Source organism: Lissotriton helveticus, chromosome 4_1 (assembly GCF_964261635.1).
Source record: "Lissotriton helveticus chromosome 4_1, aLisHel1.1, whole genome shotgun sequence".
Lineage (NCBI taxonomy): Eukaryota > Metazoa > Chordata > Amphibia > Caudata > Salamandridae > Lissotriton > Lissotriton helveticus.
In genome coordinates, this window is record NC_136063.1 from 1541784975 (window position 1) to 1541805844 (window position 20870).

General features: G+C 44.2%; 1 protein-coding gene across 1 annotated transcript in view; it reads right to left on the minus strand.

Moving 5' to 3' along the window:
• Nucleotides 1–20870, minus strand: part of LOC144829237 (protein disulfide-isomerase A4-like) — a 110398-nt gene that overhangs the window by 20964 nt on the left and 68564 nt on the right. Inside the window, exons 5-7 of the mRNA XM_078688171.1 lie at nt 15025–15230; nt 11764–11922; nt 2746–2897 (exon numbers count right to left, since the gene is read on the minus strand). Coding sequence (XP_078544297.1) covers nt 2746–2897; nt 11764–11922; nt 15025–15230 — 517 coding nt within the window. The remainder of the gene's footprint in view (nt 1–2745; nt 2898–11763; nt 11923–15024; nt 15231–20870) is intronic.

Consider the following 20870-nt stretch of genomic DNA (forward strand, 5'->3'; position numbering starts at 1 on the left):
TTTTGTTATTTGTTGTAAATCCGTTCAGTAGTTTGCGAGATATTATTGTGAGAGTAATGACGAGCTCGTGCAGAGATCAGATTGGCGGCCAACACTTGAACCAGAAAGTGTTGGCAGCCACTTAGGGAGTGCCACAAATAAAACGCAAAAAAGAAATAAACGGGGGGTGGGGAATCCTTAAAACGTGGCCTGGGGCACCCAAATAAAAAATTTTTTTTTTTTAAAAAAAAACACATTTGCAGAAAATCGCGAAAGTCTGGAATGTGGTGAAAAAATAGTAATACAAAAACAGTGCCCTTTATGAAAAGACCCCCCCCCCCCCATCCATCCCCCCGGTGGGCCAGGTCCAGGGGACATATTCAAAACAAATACTTAAAAAAAAAAAAAGGAAAAAAAAAAAAAAAAGGGCACAGGGTCCCCCTCCTGAGACTCTTTGAGCCCCAGGGATCTCCACCCCCGGGTTTTCATTTTAATTAATTGGAGTTGTGGGATGGAGGGTGTGGGCGTCGAGCACGGACCCCCCTCCTGGGCAGTGTTTTAAGCCCCGGCACCCCCACCTACCCAGGGAGGTAATAGGTGTACCCAGGGAGGTAATAGGTGTGGTCATAAGCAGTGCATTGCAGGGGTGCAAGTTAGTTGGCTCAGCTAGCTAAAACAACTGAATTTCACTGGTTTTGTACTAGTGAAATGTGAGCCTATCTAGAACGTCACTAAAGCTTTTTTTCAATGAATTTCTTTACTTCTATTTCCCAACTACAACCTATATATAGTTAATATGTCAAGCAAATTTAACTGCCTAGTGCTGGGGAAATGTTATATATATTTATTTATATTTATTTATTAGTGGACCTCTCACAATGCTATATTTTTATGAAGTTGCATTATATATATATATATATATATATATATATATATAATGCAACTTCATAAAAATCAATAAAAATGATGGATTGAATTGCGTTTAGATGGACATAGAAAAAGGTTGGGACTAGGGCTGAAGAGCCGGCTTGTGAGCAGGGAAGTTTAATTGAAACATTTAAATTTTGGCCCCAAAGAACCGTTTGTAGAAGCTTTACATGTGGAAAGGGGAACGTGACATTGTCTTGAGTGGTTGCTTCCTTCAGTAGGCAGAACGCTGTGTATATTAAAGGTTTACAGTCCTTGCAGTGTCCTAGATTTGTATCACTCATGTGACGTCAACGTGTTGGACCTTAAGAGAAACGTTTAGTTCGTAGTTTTGTGCCATCTGTGTTCATAGGCATGGATGGTGCATTTCAGGACAATGAGGTTTAACTTGTTTTATAGCTTGCAAAGCTGTGAACGCAAGCCTCGTGTGCTTTAGAGGGGTTGAGGTGTCAAGTGCGGAGTTAAGTCAACAGTAACAGAGGAGATCTGACATGGCAGAACCCTGGAATGCAGCAGAAAAGGAGGACTGCAGATACAATATGGTAGAGTTTGTTTGTTTTTCTGGAAAGGATAGTAGTTGTAGGAGGTTTACTCCGGAGAACGAGGTAATTTTATATTAAGGAGATTCAGAAACAGCAGTTCAGGCCAATAGGAAATGGCTCATCTAGGATAAATTGGCGAGATGCGAAAATAGAATACAGCATGTGACTCCGAGTCAATGGGTTTGGGAGTTTATGCGAGAAACCTAGAGATTCAATCTAAGTTAAGTTAGTTAAAGGCATTATTTATTTTGCAAACCAAGCAAACACCCGCAAACAGAACAAATGATGGACGTAATGCTAAACAATGCAAACATTAACCCCCAGTCACAAAGATTTGAGTTTCATTCATCGTTATTTTGATCACACACCACCCTAGCCGTATGCAAATCAGTCTTTACCCTGCTCCCAATATGAAAAGTCCAGCGCAATCTGCCAAGCCAGGTCCTCCCTGGGGATACCCTTTCCAATTAAGGCAACAAAAGCAACACTTTTATTCTATTTTGTGATGTTGTTATGTGTGCCCTAAGTGGCTAAGGGTATGCCCGGACATGGGACCCTTGCTCGTTGCGCCACTGGATTTAAGCTAACCTGGCTGATATGGGGCAATACCCAGAAATTGTTCCCAGGATACCTATTTCCGGTAAAGGGAGAATCTAGTATAGCACATCAAGTGGACTGTTCCCATGGGGAGAAGGGTCAAGACTGATTTGCATATGGGTGGATCCAAACTGGGGTGACGTGGCAAGAAAAAGAACGATCGATTAAACCCAGATCTGCGACTGTTTGAAAAGTTTCAACACTCCGTTCATTTTATTTTGTGATGTTCCATCCAAGCAAACACCCTTCATGGTGCCAAATGTTCCGAGTGTGGAGCCACAACTCATGTTCAATGGAGTGGTATTGGATCATTTCCCCCCTAGTTTTCACACCAGTTGCCAAGAGATTTGGATGCCTCGTTGCCTACCTCCAGATGATAGAGTAAGTAGGTGACATAATAAAAAAAAAAGCTCAGCAAGAAAATGGAGACATCATACAGGTGTGTTAAAATCAAATAAAGTCTACTATTGGCAACGTGTGACTGGTAGTTGGGAAATATAATTTTAGTATTAAAAGTTAACTACATCAAGTGAAGAGTCACAAAATTCCAACGCAAACTATCTTTGCAACACACGAGTGCCCCATGTCCTTCATATTTTTAATTTTTTATTTTTATTTACTCTATATACCACACTGGTGAATTCATACAAAACGTTGCTGAAAGTAATAAATCATTCACACTTAAGTGGAGACAACTCACTTTGAAGTCCAGTGTGTGCATTTTCGGCTCATACTTGGAGTGAAATTTCTCTGGGTGCATCACCACTAGCATGCCCGTCGCCACTTTCAGGAAATTCTTGATCTCACTGCTGAATGTGTGGTGGAACTTGTAATCTTCCCGCATGTTGTTTGCTGAGAAAAATCAAATCAAACCACTGGTCAGTCCACTGGAGGCACAGGGAAACACTTTTGCCTTTAAGACACCAGCCCCTCTGTACTGCACCCTCAGCCCAGTTGAGCAGAGGTTCTCTTCAAGGTCGATAGAATATAATATGATAGGTAACACCTACCTATACGTTGGGCAAAACAATCTCTATTCTGCCTTTTTACCAATATCATCATACTTAAGGATCTGCAACACATCCAAAAGAAATCAGTACAGCCATGGTACAGGACAGATATTTACTTCCCACTATTCCCTCCACGATCATAGCTTGCCTGACGGATGTAACTTATCGTAACTGGGAGGTAATCTGTACAGGAGCTGCACAAACATCTAAAAGGAAAACAGCCTCACTCATATGCAAACAGCTGCTTCCCCTTAGTCAATGATCTATCACGAGCGAATCATGGTGCACTTCCATAAGACAGCCACCACGTTTCGCCCATGACCCATTATCGAAGCCTGAGAACTGAACATCGCCCTATAGGTGTAAAGATGCATTTAAACACCAGGAAATTATTTCTAAATTTGGGGAGGCCTTCAAGATGCAAACCCAGAGACCATATCCTACAGAAAACATTCCCACATGAAAATTGATAAATACACAATTGCTTTTATCACCTTGCTGCATTCACCTGCCGACGATACTGTGGCACTTAATGCCAGTGAGAAATTCTATTTTTAATGTGATTCTCGTCTTGCTAATAGGACAAGGCACAATTGTCAGGTTTTTTTATTCGTTATTTTCAGAATCTCTGGCTCTCCTGTGCCTTAACCAGAGAAACATTTCATTTACTTAGCTTTTTTAGCAAATTCAGTAAACCCTATGCCCAATATTTAAGTCTTCTATGCCTTTATATTGGTTTCTGTTACCACAGTAAATTTTCTTCACTCATAATGGACAGTGAGCAGGCATATCTAGGGCTACATAGCTCCTAGGCACTTGACCTGCTATTTAATTAATGTCGGGTCCTAGTGCAAACATGCGGAACTTTGTCAAGGATGAAACCTCAAATGTGCTTTTCCTCAACTGAGACTTGGCTGCAGCCTTGACCTAATCTTGATATTGCCAGAGCATCCCTCCAGGTACTAAAATTGTGGATTTCTACCACACTACTAGAACTGAGGGTGGTGGCTATTTCTCCATCAAATGCGTTTTCGGCATAACAATTGCCACACTTCAATTGATGAAGCAGAATGCTTAGTATTTAATTTGTGCCAATATATGAACCCCTTGGTCATCTAGCGTTCATGGGTAGTTAAAGCCTCAATTACCATCATGACCATTTCCCTAACCAGGAGTACAAACTTGATTCTGGCTGTGTCCTCTTAGTTTGAGGTTTACTGGAATCCAAACTACTCTTTTAGCTGGACAATTTCTCAACTCATTGTTCAATATTTTTTTTATGATTGAGAGGAATGCACATTTCTCTTTCCTCCACTGATCATTTTGTGGTCCCATTTTGATTACCTTTCCATACCAATCACCAAGCAGCTAAAAAATATTTGCCACCTTTTTCCTACCCCCTCATCAGAAATCTCCTAGTATTAGTTTTGAGAGCCTCTGACCAGTATGGGGCTTAGCCAGGAGACTGATGGGTCTACAGCTCTCCTCAATGTTAACAGTTGTACAACTAGAACTTTTGACTGTTGCCTTAAAAAAATATATATCTCCGGTTCACTGGGAGCAGCCCTCCTCTCACAAGTTTTATGAAGATTTGCATGCGGAGAGGTTACACTGCATGCCTTTGGAGCACAGCTGGGGGTCTGTGTATCACATGGACAACAAGAACCCATAGGTCCAAGACTAAGCATTACTAAACTTCTTTGCAGGGCTCGCCACTTTTATGTGACCACAATTGTGGCAGCTGGTATTTTCCAGTGTGAATTTATTTTAAACTGTACAGGAGGGATCAACCCCTGAAAACATTTACAGAAATTTTGAGTGTCAGCCTTCTATGGGTTCTTTTAGATGTTAGGAGACTGGCTCTCAAGCTCCTAATGGAGCATCCAACGCAGCTTTTTTTCTTCTATTTGAAATGGGTACAAAGTTCATCTTGCCCACCTCTCCCCTTGACTTCTAACTTACATCCTTCTTTACTAGCGAAGTTTTATCTGCTGGCCACATTGTAATTTTTCCATCAACTTGGTAGAATTTCCTGAGATTTGGAAGCATGCTACAGTTCATTTGCTCTTGAAGATGAGTTGCATACTGCCCCATATCTCCACTGCTCTTACCAGCGGAAACTAGTAAAATGGACATTAACAGACAGAATCACAATCATCTAAAAACTAGGTTAGTTCATCTGATTTGCATACAAATCACAAGGCAATCTTCGCTGGTGGTGGCTATAGAGAATCTGAAATGATTCCGGACCATGTAGAGGAGTTTCAGCTGCCCTGGTCATCTGAGATGGATTTGTGATGGGTGCTCATCAGGTCCGTCGGAAGCTAGCATCTTTTCTATTAGAAAGAACACAGGTGGGATCTCTTGTTATCTTGTTAACAGTAGCTTCTGTGTCGAAAGTGTACCACAGGGCTCTTACCCAAGTCCCACCTTGTTTAATTTTTATATGCTTTCCCTGGCAGAACTGGTGCATTCCTGTGGATTAAAGGCAACAATAAACTATCACCCACTAATATATTAACTTCTCCAAGGATGTCCTCGCCACCCAAGCCAAACGTAAAGCATCTATGAGAGTGGTCAATTTACTCCAACTGTCTCCAGCTGCACTACTAAAACTGAGGTTTTTCTGTAGGGCAGTCAACCCTCTCAGGTCTCCAAGAAATGTGGAACTAGAAGGTCCATCCCCAGCCACCCAGGTTAGGAATATGGGAGCTATTTTAGATTACAATCTGCCCGGATGTTTGCACTTTGTTGTTGTCCTGGAAAAGTCTTTGGAAGTCACAAGATAGGCGCCTCCTCCTTTGGACCATGGTGCGCATGGGTATCGGATCCATAATCAGATTTTTTTTCCGCCAGTTAGGGAAATGATGGAGTTTTGTGAGAAACAGAAAAGATGCCCATGTATGCTGTATCTAAATAAGATAATACTGGAACGGATAAAGGTAGCCAGGGAGGCGGGTGGGTGTGTGTGAATCTGCAGCTTTACATGACAAGAACAGATGCATACTGGTAAGTAGCATTTTCCGTTCGAGGCATATGAGCTGCAGATCACACACTGTGCATAGATTATATAGCAGTACTCCACCCTAGCGGCGACCACCAGTATCTGTTGCAGTTGTTTGGAATAATGTTTTGAGTACAGCCTCGCCCACACTAGCTTGTTGTTTTGCTTGCACATCTACACAATAGTGTTATGTGAATGTGTGAGGTTTAGACCATGTAGCTGCTTTGCAGATGTCATGTAAGGGAATGTTCCCTAAGAAAGCCATTGAAGCCCCTATTTTTCTGGTAGAGTGGGCATTAGGGGGAATAGATAACGTACGTTTTGCTTTTTGATAGCAAATTTGTATGCATTTGACAATTCACCTTGCAATTCCAGCTTTTGATATAGGATTACCTTTATGTGGTGGTGACAAGGATACAAAAAGTTGTTGAGTTTTACAAAAAGATTTTGTTCTGTCAATATAATAAAGGAGTCCTCTTTTCACATCTAGCGTATGAAGAGCTCTTTCTGTGACTGTTTTGTGGTTGTGAGAAGAATATTGGCAACTCTACAGACGGATTAAGATGAAAGGGAGAAATAACTTTAGGAAGAAATCCTGAGTTTGTCCTGAGAACCACTTTATTATGATGGAGTTGTAAAAATGGTTCTTGAATAGTAAGTGCTTGCAGTTCACGGACTCTTCTAAAGAAAGTGATGGCCACTAGGAAAGCAACTTTCCATGTGAGAAACTGCAATTCACATTTGTGCAAGGGTTCTAATGGAGGACCCATTAGTCTTGTGAGCACAATATTTAAGTTCCATACAGGTGAGGGTGGTACCCTGGGTGGAATTATTCTTTTGAGTCGTTGCATAAAGGCTTTGATGGCAGGTACTCTGAATAGTGACAAGTGTTGTCGGTTTTGTAAATAGGCTGCTATAGCAGCAAGGTGTAACCTAATAGAGGTGTATGCTAAGTTAGACCTTTGGAGATGTAGTAGGTAACCTATGATGTGTTGGATTGACATCTAAGGGGTTGATGTGGTTAATGTCGGTGGTTGATGTGGTTATAGTTGCAGTATATAACAAATCGTTTCCACTTGGCTGCGTAACAAGCTCTAGTGGTGGGGCATCTAGCTTCCTTGATAACATTCATGCAATCAGGGGAAGGTTAAGGTAACCAAACTCTAGGACTTCAGGAGCCAGATCGCTAGGTTGAGCTGTGCTGGATCAGGATGTCTGATCTCTCCATGGCTTTGGGTTAGGAGATGTGGAGCGAGGTGTAGTTTTTGGTGCGGGACTACCGATAGTTCCAGTAATGTGGTGTACCACGGTTGTCTGGCCCATGTTTGAGCAACTAGAATGAGGGTCAGAGAGTGCTACTGCAGTTTGCGCACCACCAGTGGAATTAGTGGGAGAGGCGGAAAAGCGTACGCAAATCTGCCTGACCAATTCATCCATATTGCATTGCCTTTGGACAATGGGTGTGAATACCTGGCGGCGAAGCTTTGGTATTTGGTGTTTGTGTGTGGTGAAGAAATCTATCTCTGGGTGCCCCCACAACTGGAAAAATGGTTGAAGAACTTGCGGATGAAGTTCCCCCTCGTGAATCTGTTGTGTTTGACAACTTAACAGATCTGCTATAGTTGTTCTGGACTCCTGGAACATGTTGGGCTAAGAGAAAAATGTTTTGAGGAATAGCCAGTCTCCATATGCTTTGCGCTAGTTTGGAGAGTTGCAGGGAGTGAGTTCCGCCTTGTTTTTGTATGTAATAGATTGCTGTCATATTGTTCGTGCGGACTCGTACAGCTTTGCCCAGAATGTGTTTCTGGAACGACTTCAGTGCTAGGAATATGGCTAGTAACTCTAGGTGATTGGTGTGGAGCAACCTTTGTTGGGGTGTCCACATGCCCTGCATGGTATGATTCAAAAGATGAGCTCCCCATCGAAAGAGCGATGCGTCCGCTGTTAGTACAATCTGTGGAACTGGCTTGATGAACGGTTACCGCTTAGAAAGGTTTTTGGTGTTCCACCACTGCAGAGAGCGATGCGTGCGACCGTTCAACAACACCAGATTCGTCAGTTGACCTTGGTTCCACTGATGTGCTAGACATTCCTGTAGGGGGCGCATTTGAAGTCTTGCATGAGGAACTAGGAATATGCAAAATGCCATCACCTGTATAAGTTACATGAACACTCGCTGGAAGAGAGTGTTGTAGCTGAAACCTTGTGACTAGGCTTTGTATGCTTGCTATCCTGGCTGGACTGGATATGCAAGAGCCTTTTAGGTATTTATTGTAGCCCGAGGTATTGTTGTATGTGGGACGGTTGTAGGCGAGACTTTGGGTGGTTTACGGTAAACCCCAAGTCATGCAGCAGTTGGACTGTGGCTTAAGTGTGGTGAACACACTGGTTGTATGACTTGGCTTTTATGAGCCAGTCGTCTAGGTAGGGGTAGACATGAATATACTGCCTTCTTAGATGAGCTGCCACTATTGCTAGACACTTGGTGAAGATTCTGGGTGCTGTGATGACTCTGAATGGGAGAACCTTGAATTGATAATGCTGACCATCCACTACAAACCTGAGATATTTCCTGTGATAGGTGTGAATGGCAATATGAAAGTAGGCGTCCTTGAGATCTAGAGTGGCAAGAAAATCGCTTTGTGCGAGTAAAGGAAGGACCTGTTGAAGCGTGACCATGTGAAAGTGGTCTGATTGTACGTACAGGTTTAGGGGTCGGAGGTCCAGAATGGGTCTCAGAGCCGTCCTTCTTTGGAATGAGAAAGTACAGGGAGTAAACCCCTGTGTTTTGCTGATGCAGGGGTACTGGTTCTATTGCATGTTTTTGCAGGAGGGAGATGACCTCCTGTTTTGACAGTGATAAGTGTTCTAGTGACATTGGGTGCTGCCTGGGTGGTATGTTTAGGGGGGTAGAAATGAGTTCTAGACAGTAACTTGTTTGAATGGATTTGTCTGTGGTGATTTTGTGCCAAACAGGAAGGAACTGTTCTATTCACCCCCCCGACAGGAGAGGAATGGTCCGGGGGAGCGGAGTGAAGTCACTGGGTAGGGGTGGAGGCAGTTCGGGTTTTGTTGGTCTTGCATCTACCTTTGTTGTTGCCTCTGTAGCCTCCTCTTTGGTAACCTCTGGTGAATGCAGAATGGGTGGGAGTCTTGTAAGAGGTGGAAGGGTTGTCAGAGGAGTAGCCTCTGGAGGTGCCTTTGTAGAAAGAGCGACAAAAAGAATGCCTGGGAGCTTGCGATTGCAAGGCTCCCATAGATTTGGCTGTTTATGTGTCTTTCTTCATCTTTCGAAGTGATGAATCTACATTAGGTCCACGTAAGTGTTCCTGATCAAATGGCTGGTTTAAAATGGAACTTTGTACTTCCGGTTTAAAACCTGAAATGCGTAGCCAAGTATGTCTACGCAGAAGTACACTTGTATTGACAGCTCTGGGGGCTGTATCTGCTGCGTCCAGAGCACAACAAACGACGGTGTTAGTGATGATCTTTCCCTCTTGTATGAGGTCATTGGCCCTGTTCTTATATTTATCTGGTAGGTGCTGCAATAGGGTCTCAAGTTAATCGTAAATTGCCCTATTATACCTGGCTAACAAAGCTTGAGTGTTTGTGATACGCCATAGGTTAGCTCCTTGTGACGCTGTTCTTTTGCCAGAGGCGTCAAATAGTTTGGACTCTTTATCGTGGTGGAGCGTCACCGGATGTCTGAGAGTTGGCCCTCTTCCTAGCATTGGAAACTACTAGTGAATCTAAAGGTACTGGTCCTTTAATATAAACTGGGTCCCCAGGGACAGCTTTATACTTTGTCGATCCTGGGGTTAATAATTCTTGCCCTTACAGGGTCTTTAAACACTTCAGGTGCATGCTTGATGACCCCTTTTAGCCTGGGTAAAATAGAAGCTGACCTTTGTGAGGTATCAAAAGTGTCCATTAGGAAATCCTCTTCCACTGGGTTTGTGTTTAAACTAACCCCATGGTATTGTGCAGCTCTGTGAAGGAGCCGATTAAAACCGGTTGTGTCTTCTGGAGGGGGAAGGCCTAGAGGGGTAGATATCCTGCTGTGGAACATTAGGGACGTCTGGCGTGTTTTAGTCGTCCCAAGGATCAGGAGAAGAAGGTGAATTATGGTCCCCTAATGGCTCCTCATCCGCCCCCTCCCCTTCATCAGAAGTGTCATCATCGTTCCCTGGTGGAGGAGATGTTGTAGGAGAATGGTGTGGTGGGAGAGGTGGTGGAGAAAGTGGAGGAGGTGGTGGAGAAGGGACCCTAACGGGAAATGTGGCAATGTCCCTCTTTTTAGGTGGTGGAGCCGGTGCAGGCATACCCAATGGCCTCTTCTTGGAACTCAGGGTGAGCGGACCAGTTTCAGGGTCTTTTAGAAGAGTTTTTTGTCGAGGGTCTGGTGTGAAAAGCTCTTCTGATGGAAGTTGATCTTTCAGCACAGACTTCTTCGGTTCGGTAGACTTCGGTTCTGACTCCGGAACGGTTTTGTGGTCTTTTGGCTTGGAACTGTGATGTTTTACAGTCTCTGTGGCGGTTTGTTGAACTGGTTGTTTTCTTGGTTCAGAGGTCTTTTTCGGCTACGAAGGGCGTGGATCCAAATGTTTAGGGAGCAGCTTTTTGCTGGGCTCAGCGTGTTTTTTCGGAGTGGATGGGTTGGTGCTTGTAGATTTATGTGCCAAGTGCTTGGATGTGGAGGCAGCAATCGGCATGGAGGAGGGGGTGGCTTCTTTTTCGGTGCTGGTGACTGTGTTTCGGCACCGGTGGCAGACTGACTCGAGCCGAGTTGCCTGAAGGCTTAATAAGCAGTCTCTCCGTGTGCAACTGGGCTGGAAGGTGAAGGTGTGACTGAAGCCTTTTTGGATGGTATATGTACCGAGTGAGGGTCCACGTCTTTACTTATGACCTGCTCCGCAGGAGTGATTTCTTCGACCTCGGAGCCACTGCCAAGGGGTTCTTGGATCTTCTCCTGTTCAGGTACATAGACGCCCTCCTGAAAGATGTCGTCGGGAATGGATGTCGACGAGCGAGCCATTTTCCTTTGAGCCCAACGATCCCGAATAGTCTTCTTGGAGCGGAAAGAGGCGCAAGCTGAACAGTCTCTGGCCTCCTGCTCCGGTGAGAGGCAAAGGTTACACACCTAATGCAAATCGGCGTGGGGAACTTCCACCCACATTGAGGATACTTTTTGAATGGAGTCCTTTCCATGAGCCAGATGCCAAGGCCCAAGTAGGCCCGAAGGTCCTAGTCGACGATCAGAATCGAGGACGTTAGACGTTGGAGAGATTTGCGACAACTTGGATTCGTGATTGAAAACAATACCGTAGAAAGGGTGAAGGATAGCGCGTCGAAAGTAGAATCGGTGACTGTTCCGAACTGGAGCACGAGAAACACATCTGAGCCGGATGGCGGAAAAAAATTATCTGAAGATGGAGCAGATGCCCATGCGCACTATGGTCCAAAGGAGGAGTCCCCTATCTTGTGACTTCCAAAGACTTTTCCAGGACAACAACAAAGTGCAAACATCCGGGCCCAACACCAGATGGCGATCTATGCAGTGTGTAATCTGCAGCTCATATGGCTCGAACATAAACTTTAGAGCAGAGAGTAAAATATAAGAGCAAGAGTGCATGAAAAGAAAAAGGGAAGTGAACAACCCATTTCACTTCTCCATTAAAATCTGACAATCAACTGTGTTACTCACCAGCATCCTGATATAGCTGGTATGCTTTATCCTTTTCTCCATCAAATACACCAATAACTATGACATCATCGCCATCCTTAAGAAACTCCTGCACTTGCTTGGTGGCTTGTATCTGTTTAGAAGGTGGGCCAGACTGCTCAATCATGTAATCAACAATACCTGGAAGAAAGAAGCAGCATAAAGATGTTCAGAAAGAGAAACCCAAATAATAATATTTGTTTATTCGCCTAGGGTGACTAATGCTGCAATTGGTAATGGACGCCCGAAGGTTCCTTATATGCTACAATATACATTTCCAGATTCAGGATACAAATGGCTTACTGTTTTAGCGTGTGGCTGATGTTGCACATCCACTCTGACATTAGCACATAATGGCAATCTGAAAACATCAGGCGGGGCACGCTTACATGGAGGTTTTTAAAGGAGTGTTATATAGCAAACACTTGACCCAAAGGTATCGGCTATCAGAGTACTTTACACGAGCACCAATTGCGTTACATGAGGACACACTCTTTTTTTGTTAGGCATGGGGAGATTAAGTGATTTGCCCAGAATCACAGATGTTGCGTGTCCTTGCCGAGACTCAATCCTGGTTCCCCAGATTGGAAGTCAACCACCCTAGCTGTTAGGCCAACAACTCTTCCCCCCCTTGTTTGTTTCAGAAAACACTGCAGAAGTCAACCCTCATTCAAAACAGCCTAAGTTTACAAAAGACAAAAATTGAGCCGAAGCGGAGAGCAAGGCCTAGAGCCAGAGGTAGATGGCTGCTTTGTGATCCCTACTCACCTTTTGGCAGGGTAATACTATGTTTGCTGAGATAAAAGTTTGCAAACCAAAGAGAAATTGGAACGAGCGGGTGGGTTTGAGAAGTGCAGTGTACAAGACAGGTGAGGCTTGCACTTCGGAGAAGCAACACTGATCATACAGCTCAAAGCTTGCATACAAAACTATTTGGCCTGTGGCCATTCTAACACCACCTGAACCGAGGGAAAAAAAGTAACTAATAGAGGAGAACACTTATCATTTTGAAATTCTTTTCAAGACAACGTAACTGACAGGTAATATTTATTTCTCTGTGCAGATTGACCAAATCATACAGATAATTGTGTGGTAAATTTAGCTTCAATAATCTGCTGATCAGGTTATGTACTCTCAATTCAATTTGAATCCGTCACCTATTGAAAACGTGGATTCAGCTCAAAGCTCCTATTGAAGTCCTATCTAGCTTTCATAATCTATAGAGCAAGGAGTTAAAATAATTTCTCAGGAACAAACATATTTATTTGAAATGGACCTCACTATCTCCCACGATTGCAACTTATGTGGAAAATAAAAAACAGTTGTCTAATATACAAAACAGCATTTAGGGAAAATACATCCCTTGTGTGGATGCAAACTAGATATTCTTCTCATTCATAACCTTTCTTGGACACTTTACAAGATAGCAAGAATGGGCCTTTGACTGAATGAGGTATGCGGACATTACAATGATGACGGAAGAACGGTATTACATACAATGATTAAAAACTGCCAAATATGGCCCTTCTTATCTAAAATAATGAAAGAAATCGATTTTATTTTTTGTGGAAGTTTAGAGGGTTACCCTCTCTAATGAAGTTTGGACGTACAAGTGAACAAACTCACTCGCCTAGTATATGCACGTTGGCGCTTTATTGGAGTCCTTGATGGCCATTGCTTCGAAATTAGTATTGCGTTCCTAGAAAAACAGTAAAAACTATCCTTTAACATGTGGTGTGCACGTTTGACCCATGTCAGAAGAAAAGACGAGTGCTTGAAAAATGGTCTCTAGTAAAAACCTTGTTCAGATTTCCCTTCTGTGTTAAACTATATGCATACAAAAATATACCCCCACCCACCCCGCTAGGAATCCATTTTCATATTAACTATACCTCCCACTAATATTGGTGGATGTCTTCTTTATAGTTTAGGTGCACTCAGAATCCACTAACTGGAATTTCTTCTTTCGCTTCACTTTGACATTTCTAGGTCAAGATTGTCCAATCCGGACTTTTCTTTATAAGCCCACTTTCAGCATGTTCTTTTTACTTTATTTTCTCTACCGATATAAAGTGTTTAAGACATTTGCAATGCATGAGACAACTTAATTTTATATTACAGAATGTGCACTATTCTATATATTCATATGGCGGACTATTGTAGTTTCAGGAGCACCATTAAATAGGTTTTGATGTTCTAGGCCAACAATGAGCCTGTTCAGTGTTATAAATATGGTACATTTAATATCCAGATAACATTTTTCGAACACCAAAAGAGTCAAAGCACAGATTATTTTTGTATTCTTAATATCTATCTTCCAGTTAACTCTTTGAACGTCCCTCCTGCCCTGACCTGCATATGCGCCAGCTGAGTCCATATGCACTTCACGCTCATCACTCATTGTTAGCCAATATCATGGCAAATGATATCAGGTATAATATTAGACAGGCCGGACAGTAGTACGTAGTATGAATAAATGTGAAGCTTATCTCCCAAAACTAATGTGCATGGGGAAGTGGCGGGAGTAAGGAGAAACAAACGCAAAACAGACCTCAAGTGAGGAGTTCCGTTACGGATGTGTATATAGTGCAAATCAGTTGCTTAGATTCAAGTTCAGGCTGCACTTCTAAACGTTACAAGGGTTTGCAGTACAAAGGGCAAGGCTGTGCAAATGAGGGCCTTTTCTTGATGCAAGTACATTCTTTCATGCAGTAAGTGATGTCCTGTCTCAGTGATGTTCATTAACGGATTGCCAGATTATATGAAACTAGCAAGAGAGCTTAAAGTCAGTTAAGGTTAAAAAAAGAAAAAAAAGAAAAAAGAAAATCATACAGGGTTTTCACATTGGCATCAGCACAGCATTGCTATTCTATCAGGTACAACACTCCCCTTTAGATTAATACAGTGCTTTCTGGTAAAAGAAGATGACTTGATATCATTGCTGGTGATGATTATGGATGCAGATTTAGTTCCCTATGAGCACCTAGCAGCTGCCTTGGATGAGTTAGGACTGTCTGTTTTTGTAGCATCACTCCTCTCTGCGACAGCTGCTTTTGAAAGGTAACAGCATGAGAAAGCATTACACTGAATGCTTTGTGCATAAATGTACACTTGTTCATCAGTTTCTAGGTTGAGGCAAAAAATAAGAAAACCTAATATCAGGCATTCTATGGTAGACACAATGCCCTCCCAACCTGACAAATATTCCCTGCATACCAAGGATATAGAAGAAAAATACTCTACCATATTTCTCTCTTGGACCATTGTACTCAAAAGCTTTGCCCTTGCGGAACATCTTTAAAGTTGGATAGCCAGATACACCAAACCTGGTTCCGAGCTCGCTCTCAGCGGTGGCATCAACCTTTGCCAAAGGAATGGGTGGGGTGCGTTTACTGAGCTCCTGAGCGGCTTTCTCATACTCCGGTGCCAGTTTTTTGCAGTGTCCACACCTACAACCAGACAAAATATATATTTTATTACTTTTAGCAGAAAGGATGGTTATACTTCCTTTAAGATATGTACTTTCATAAAATCACTAGGTGTCTTTTGCAAAGAGACTATAAACAATTGTATTTATTTTTTTAAGCCAAGGGCATTTAACAGTTTTTGGTGAATAGCACTACTGATTCAAAAACTTTACACAGTATTTAGTTAATAAGCAAGCAGCATAAACAAGTAGCAAGCGTCTAATTTGTAGTAGATTAGTCTTAAGTCAGTACTTTTAAATTAGAATTCCCCACCCAAAAAACACAAAGCAATGTCCAGACTACTGTGCCCCAGTCATTACAGACTCCATATTTTGACGTGTTCTAGGTTCTCCCACTAAATTTTATCAGCAAACTGTGATAGCGTCCCTATCGGCTGTAGCTTACATTTATGCAGATTACCAAAGATACATAGCGCCGGCCAGGGGTTGGGTTCACAGTGTATTTGGAATGATTAGGGGCGGTTGGGGTTGCGGGCTCTGGGATACAATAACCATGTTCAAAATTACAGTCAATGCTAGGGGATAGTTATTGTCATCATGTCTGATAGCCCGTACATGTTCATGTATTCTTTCCATTAATGCTCTTATTGTGCTACCCACAAATATTAGACCATGGCCATTAAATGAAAGAATACAAGGACATATACAGCCTATCACAAATGATGACAGTAACTATCCTGGCTTTAAGGAAACTGGAGACATTTTGGATTAAGTTGGGTGGATAAAGGGTTGATAAAGGGTTGAATCAAGCTAGAGAAATGCGTGCATTTCTAACCAACTGAATACCAATACGTTGAATTTGGAACTAGATTGTACCAGTTATCTTTTCCAGTCCAAGATACTCAAAAAATGGAAGTGAACCTTCCTATTTACTCTGTTACTCTTATGATATTTTTGTTGAATAGGTTGTTGCACTCGATGTATATTTTTTGTACACCTATGGGCACATTTTCTAAATATCTGGACATTTAGCATGTGTACAGCCATTAATATTTTTTTCTGTATGTTAGAATAGAATATCCCTCTACATTTTCCAAATTTACAGGGTCTTATTGGACATTTATTATTGTATGGTATAGGGCACTATCCAGTTTCTTTATTTTCGAGCGTTTGAACGATTGACTACTCATTTTCCTAGTCCACCTTCCACATTTGTTGGACTATCTTATAAATGCCCTCTAATAAGGTTTTGCCCGCATGCATTTTGGTTTATGATTTTACAGGCTAGCCAACAGTTTTTTTTTTTTTTTAATTGGTATACTAACATCGGTTCAAACACAAGGAAAAGTGCCACTTGTAGATGGCGGTGTTTCTCATTTCATGTGCTGCATTCGGGCACTTAACAATGACTCACGGAACTGTTCTTCTTGCCTTAAGGAGAATATGAGGCAACGTTAAACGCCACACCAACAGTTCACCTCCGGAGGCTCTCGTGTTACATTGGGAGTCCTAATTATTCCAATGTGGAACGGTCTGGTCGGATAGAGTATCGAAGCTGAGACTGTGGGACCAGCCCAGGGGAACTCACCCCTGGTGGGGGTGGTGAGAGGGGGCGGGGGGGGCTTGACTCAGGCACATAGGGACACCATTGGTCCACTTCTCCTCGGGCTGGGGGGCTCAGGTGCGGCAGTGTGTTTTGGTGCCTGGGTTAGTGCTGAAGCCACTTGCGGCTGGAAGGGGGCCTACAGAAAGAGGCTTCAGGTAGCAACTGGAAGTCCAGTCTGGCTAGACCAAAGGATGGGCTCGGTTCTGTGGGTCTCAGGACCCCGTGGTCACCGTAACCTCCTCCAGACTCGAGCTGTGGGGTGCAAGTGCTTTAAGGTGTTGGTGGAGGCAGCCGCGGACTCACTCAGTCTTTGGTTTCTGCAGAAGGGGGCAAACAGGACAGCTTGACCACTCATTGCAGGCCTCACTGTCCCTGAAGTCCTTTGATGTGCAGGTTAGTTATACTCAGTGTTGGTGCCCCGTCTGGACACAACAATCTCCGCCTGCTCTGCTGCACGGAGTCCGGTACCCCATGTATTGGTACTGTGCAGCTCAGGTTGATCCTGGCGCTCCCACACTTGGAGGAATGGAAGGATCGAACCTGTGGGAGCACAGCTACTTCCTACTGACGCTGCAGCTGCCCAGGACTCCTGGTGAGCAGCAGGTAGGTGAACCGGCCCTTGCTCATTTGGTACCTGCAGCTGCATGGGAGTAGCTCCTCCACTCCAAGGGTGTTTCTTTGGCAACTGGCAAAGCACTTGCAGCCCTCTGGGTTTCTTGGAGTTTGTACAGCGCCGGGATGAGTCGGTTGCTCCACAAGCGTCAAGTGCAGCAGGCAGGCCAGCAGGGTTGGCACCAAGTCAGTTCTTCTACTTGGTTCTCGGGTCAGCGGTCTACTGTGGACGCTCCTTTTTCTGTCAGCGAAATCTGAATGCCTGTTATCAGGAGGTCTCCTAAATACTCAATTTAGGCCTGTTGAGGAGTGAGAGGGGTATTGACCAATGGGCTCTTTTCCCCAGTGGTCACTACACCCCCCAGATGAACTCTTCCTTTGGGGAGTGGACAGTACCCTGCCCCAGAATTCCTGATTTCATCACATACAAGATGGTGGAATTACTAACTTAGTTTTCACTTCAGGCTGTTCACCCTAGAGGTGTATCCAGCCTGGCAGTGCAACGTGCCTCCTGCATAGCTAGCTTTCCCTCCTGTCCTGGTGCCAGATAGGCCCAAGGCAGTGGGTGGTATTTCCCTTGTCTGAGGAAGCCTTAGGGCAACAGAGGCCATTGAAGCCTCATGGCTTGATATGCATTTCACTAGTCATCCTGCTTGGAGGAGGTGAAAACACCTCCTACCAGAAAGGAATTGTTTCTGTTCTGAGAGCGGGGCTCTCAACTCCTAGAGGGCCAGAAACTTGTCTGGGGTGGCAGGCTGGATGGACCAATCAGCCAGCACACTAGAGGACTAGTTGGGTTCATAGGTTACCTCTAAGGTACTCTCTGGATGCATGTATTAATAAATCCATCACTGGAATCAGTGTGGGTTTAGTAATGCAAGGTGTTTGATAACAAACACCATAGGCTTCAGTGAAGCCATGATGTACCTAGGAAAATCGTTATAACCAGTGCCAAGTACATACTTTAAGATGGCTTCCCTGTTCACTTGTACGGTCAGTAATGGAACTGGCCAGCACAGGGCATATTTGCACATGCAGATGTGTCCTTACATGTAATATGATGCAACTTGCTTTAGGGCTGAAAGGCCTGCTGGAGGGGTGACTTAAAAATATTACATGCAGTGTTCGAGGGCATTGGATGCCGTATTTTCACTATTTAGAGCCCCTAGTCATGCATCTTGCAATGGTAGTCTGCATGGGTTTGGTGTTGGATCCCTTAGAGTGGCACAATGTATGCTGCAATTATGAGGGATCCGTCTCTAGAGACACAGAGGTGCTAAAGGCCTGGCCAATTGGGGATTAATTGACCAGTTCTCGTGTTTTGGGGAAAGAACACAGACACTGGTTAACAGGAACCCAGAGCACTGCAGTCCATGGTGCATGAAATACCAGGCAAAAAGTGGGGGGGCGGGAGCTCCTGCAACAAAGGCCCACTTTCCTACATAGCCCACTTACATCCTGAAACAGATTTACTGTTCCTGTCCCTCACCACCTCTTATGTTTCTGAACAGTTCACTCTCCCAGGGTATTGTCACTCCATCTCTCAAAGCGGTGGTAATTGTACCTCTTCTAAAAAAACCTGGTGCTGATCCTTCTGTTTCAGCCAACTACTGCCTTATCTCACTCCTGCCTTTCCTAGCCAAGGTACTGGAACGTCACGTAGTTAGAACATTGAGCACCTTTGTGGAAGGGAACAGTGTCTTGGCCCCCAGGCAGGCCGGTTTCCGCCCTGCGCACTCGACAGAATCGGTTGCTATATCCGTCTTGGACAATTTCCGAGAGGGCATGGACATTAAACAGCCCCAGGCCTTGGTTCTTCTCGATCTCTCCGCCGCTTTCGACACGGTGGACCATGCAATCTTACTTTCACGTGTCGAGGCGGCGGGGATCGGGGGGTCTGCCCTGGTCTGGTTGTCCTCTTTCCTGAGCGGCCGCACCCAAGCAGTTCGCTTGGGTGATTACTCAGCTGATTCCCGGCCTGTGCAGTGCGGGGTCCCCCAAGGTTCCTCACTGTCACCACTGTTATTTAATTTATACATTGCCCCTCTTATTTTTGCTTTACAACAGCTGGAGGTCTCTGTCTATAATTATGCAGATGATCTCCAGCTTATCTTTTCACTTTCTCCGTCTTCTGTGTCCATATCCAACTTTCACTCTGTTATGACCTTCATTCAGGACTGGATGAATCACAACCACCTGAAACTCAATCCCGATAAAACGGAATTGGTGTTGACGGGTGGTTGCTCCAGTCCTTGGTCTTCACTCTTTTGGCCCCCTTCTTTAGGTCCCCCACCCATTCCTGTTTCCACGGTTAAAACCCTTGGTTTTAAATTCAATGATCAACTTTCCCTTCACTCCCAAGTTAGTGCGGTTGTTTCCTCAGCTTTTCTTTCCCTCCGGACTATACGTAAAGTCTCCCGGTTTTTCACCCCATCTGCCCTTAAACTCATACTTCTGGCAATGGTGACGTCCCGCTTGGACTACGGCAATGCCCTTTATTGTGGCATGCCGGCGTACCTCGTGCGGCGTCTCCAGTTGGTCCAGAACCAGGCAGCCCGTCTTGTGTTTAACCTACCCAAGTCACACCACGTCACGCCCCTTCTCAAATCTCTACACTGGCTCCCTGTTCAGCAACGTGCCCTTTTTAAGCTGGGCTGTATCATTTTTAATGCCCGGTCTGGTTCTGCCCCAGCCTTTATTAGCTCTGCTATCCATGATTACACCCCGACCAGAGAATTGCGCTCATCCACCCAACAGCTTCTCATTGTTCCCCGCTTCGACCGGAAAAAATGGGGAGGATCCAAGTTTTCAACTGTGGCTCCTGCTTTCTGGAATGCTCTTCCACCTTCCTTGAGATCTTGTCCCCAGTACTCCCTTTTTCGTAAAGCTCTTAAAACTCTTCTTTTCTCCCAGGCATTTTCCTCTTAAACCCGCTCCAGGCTTCTAGTGCTTTTCAATCTTTGGGTTTGTAGTACTACAAAAAGCGCCATGAAACCGCTCGGTGTACGCGCGCTCTAGAAATATTTTTAAACTCAAACTAGCATTTTGTCAATCAAGATACAAGGCATTATTACTATAATGAGTGGGAAGCAAGTCATCCCCCGGCTAACCATCACCACCACCCTTATGCATCCTAGGGTGACTCCTGCACTGCCACAGGATCAGTGGTAGAGCCAAAAAGAAAATGAAGCCTCTGCTGATTGCTTTAACACGGTAGAGGTACTGGGTTACAGACAGTCTGCATGACAACTTGCTATGCTTCTATCATTTCAAATGGAGTCAGTTAGCCCATACCAATGTCCATTCACAGTCTTACAAGGGCATTGGTTCATCAACCGGCACTGGTGGGGTTGGTACCAGCATTGGGGCCCAGAGTGGATCTTGGGGCCAGGGTTGGTAGGGCCACAGTAACTGGTCTCACGGGGACAGATGTTGCTGGGGGAA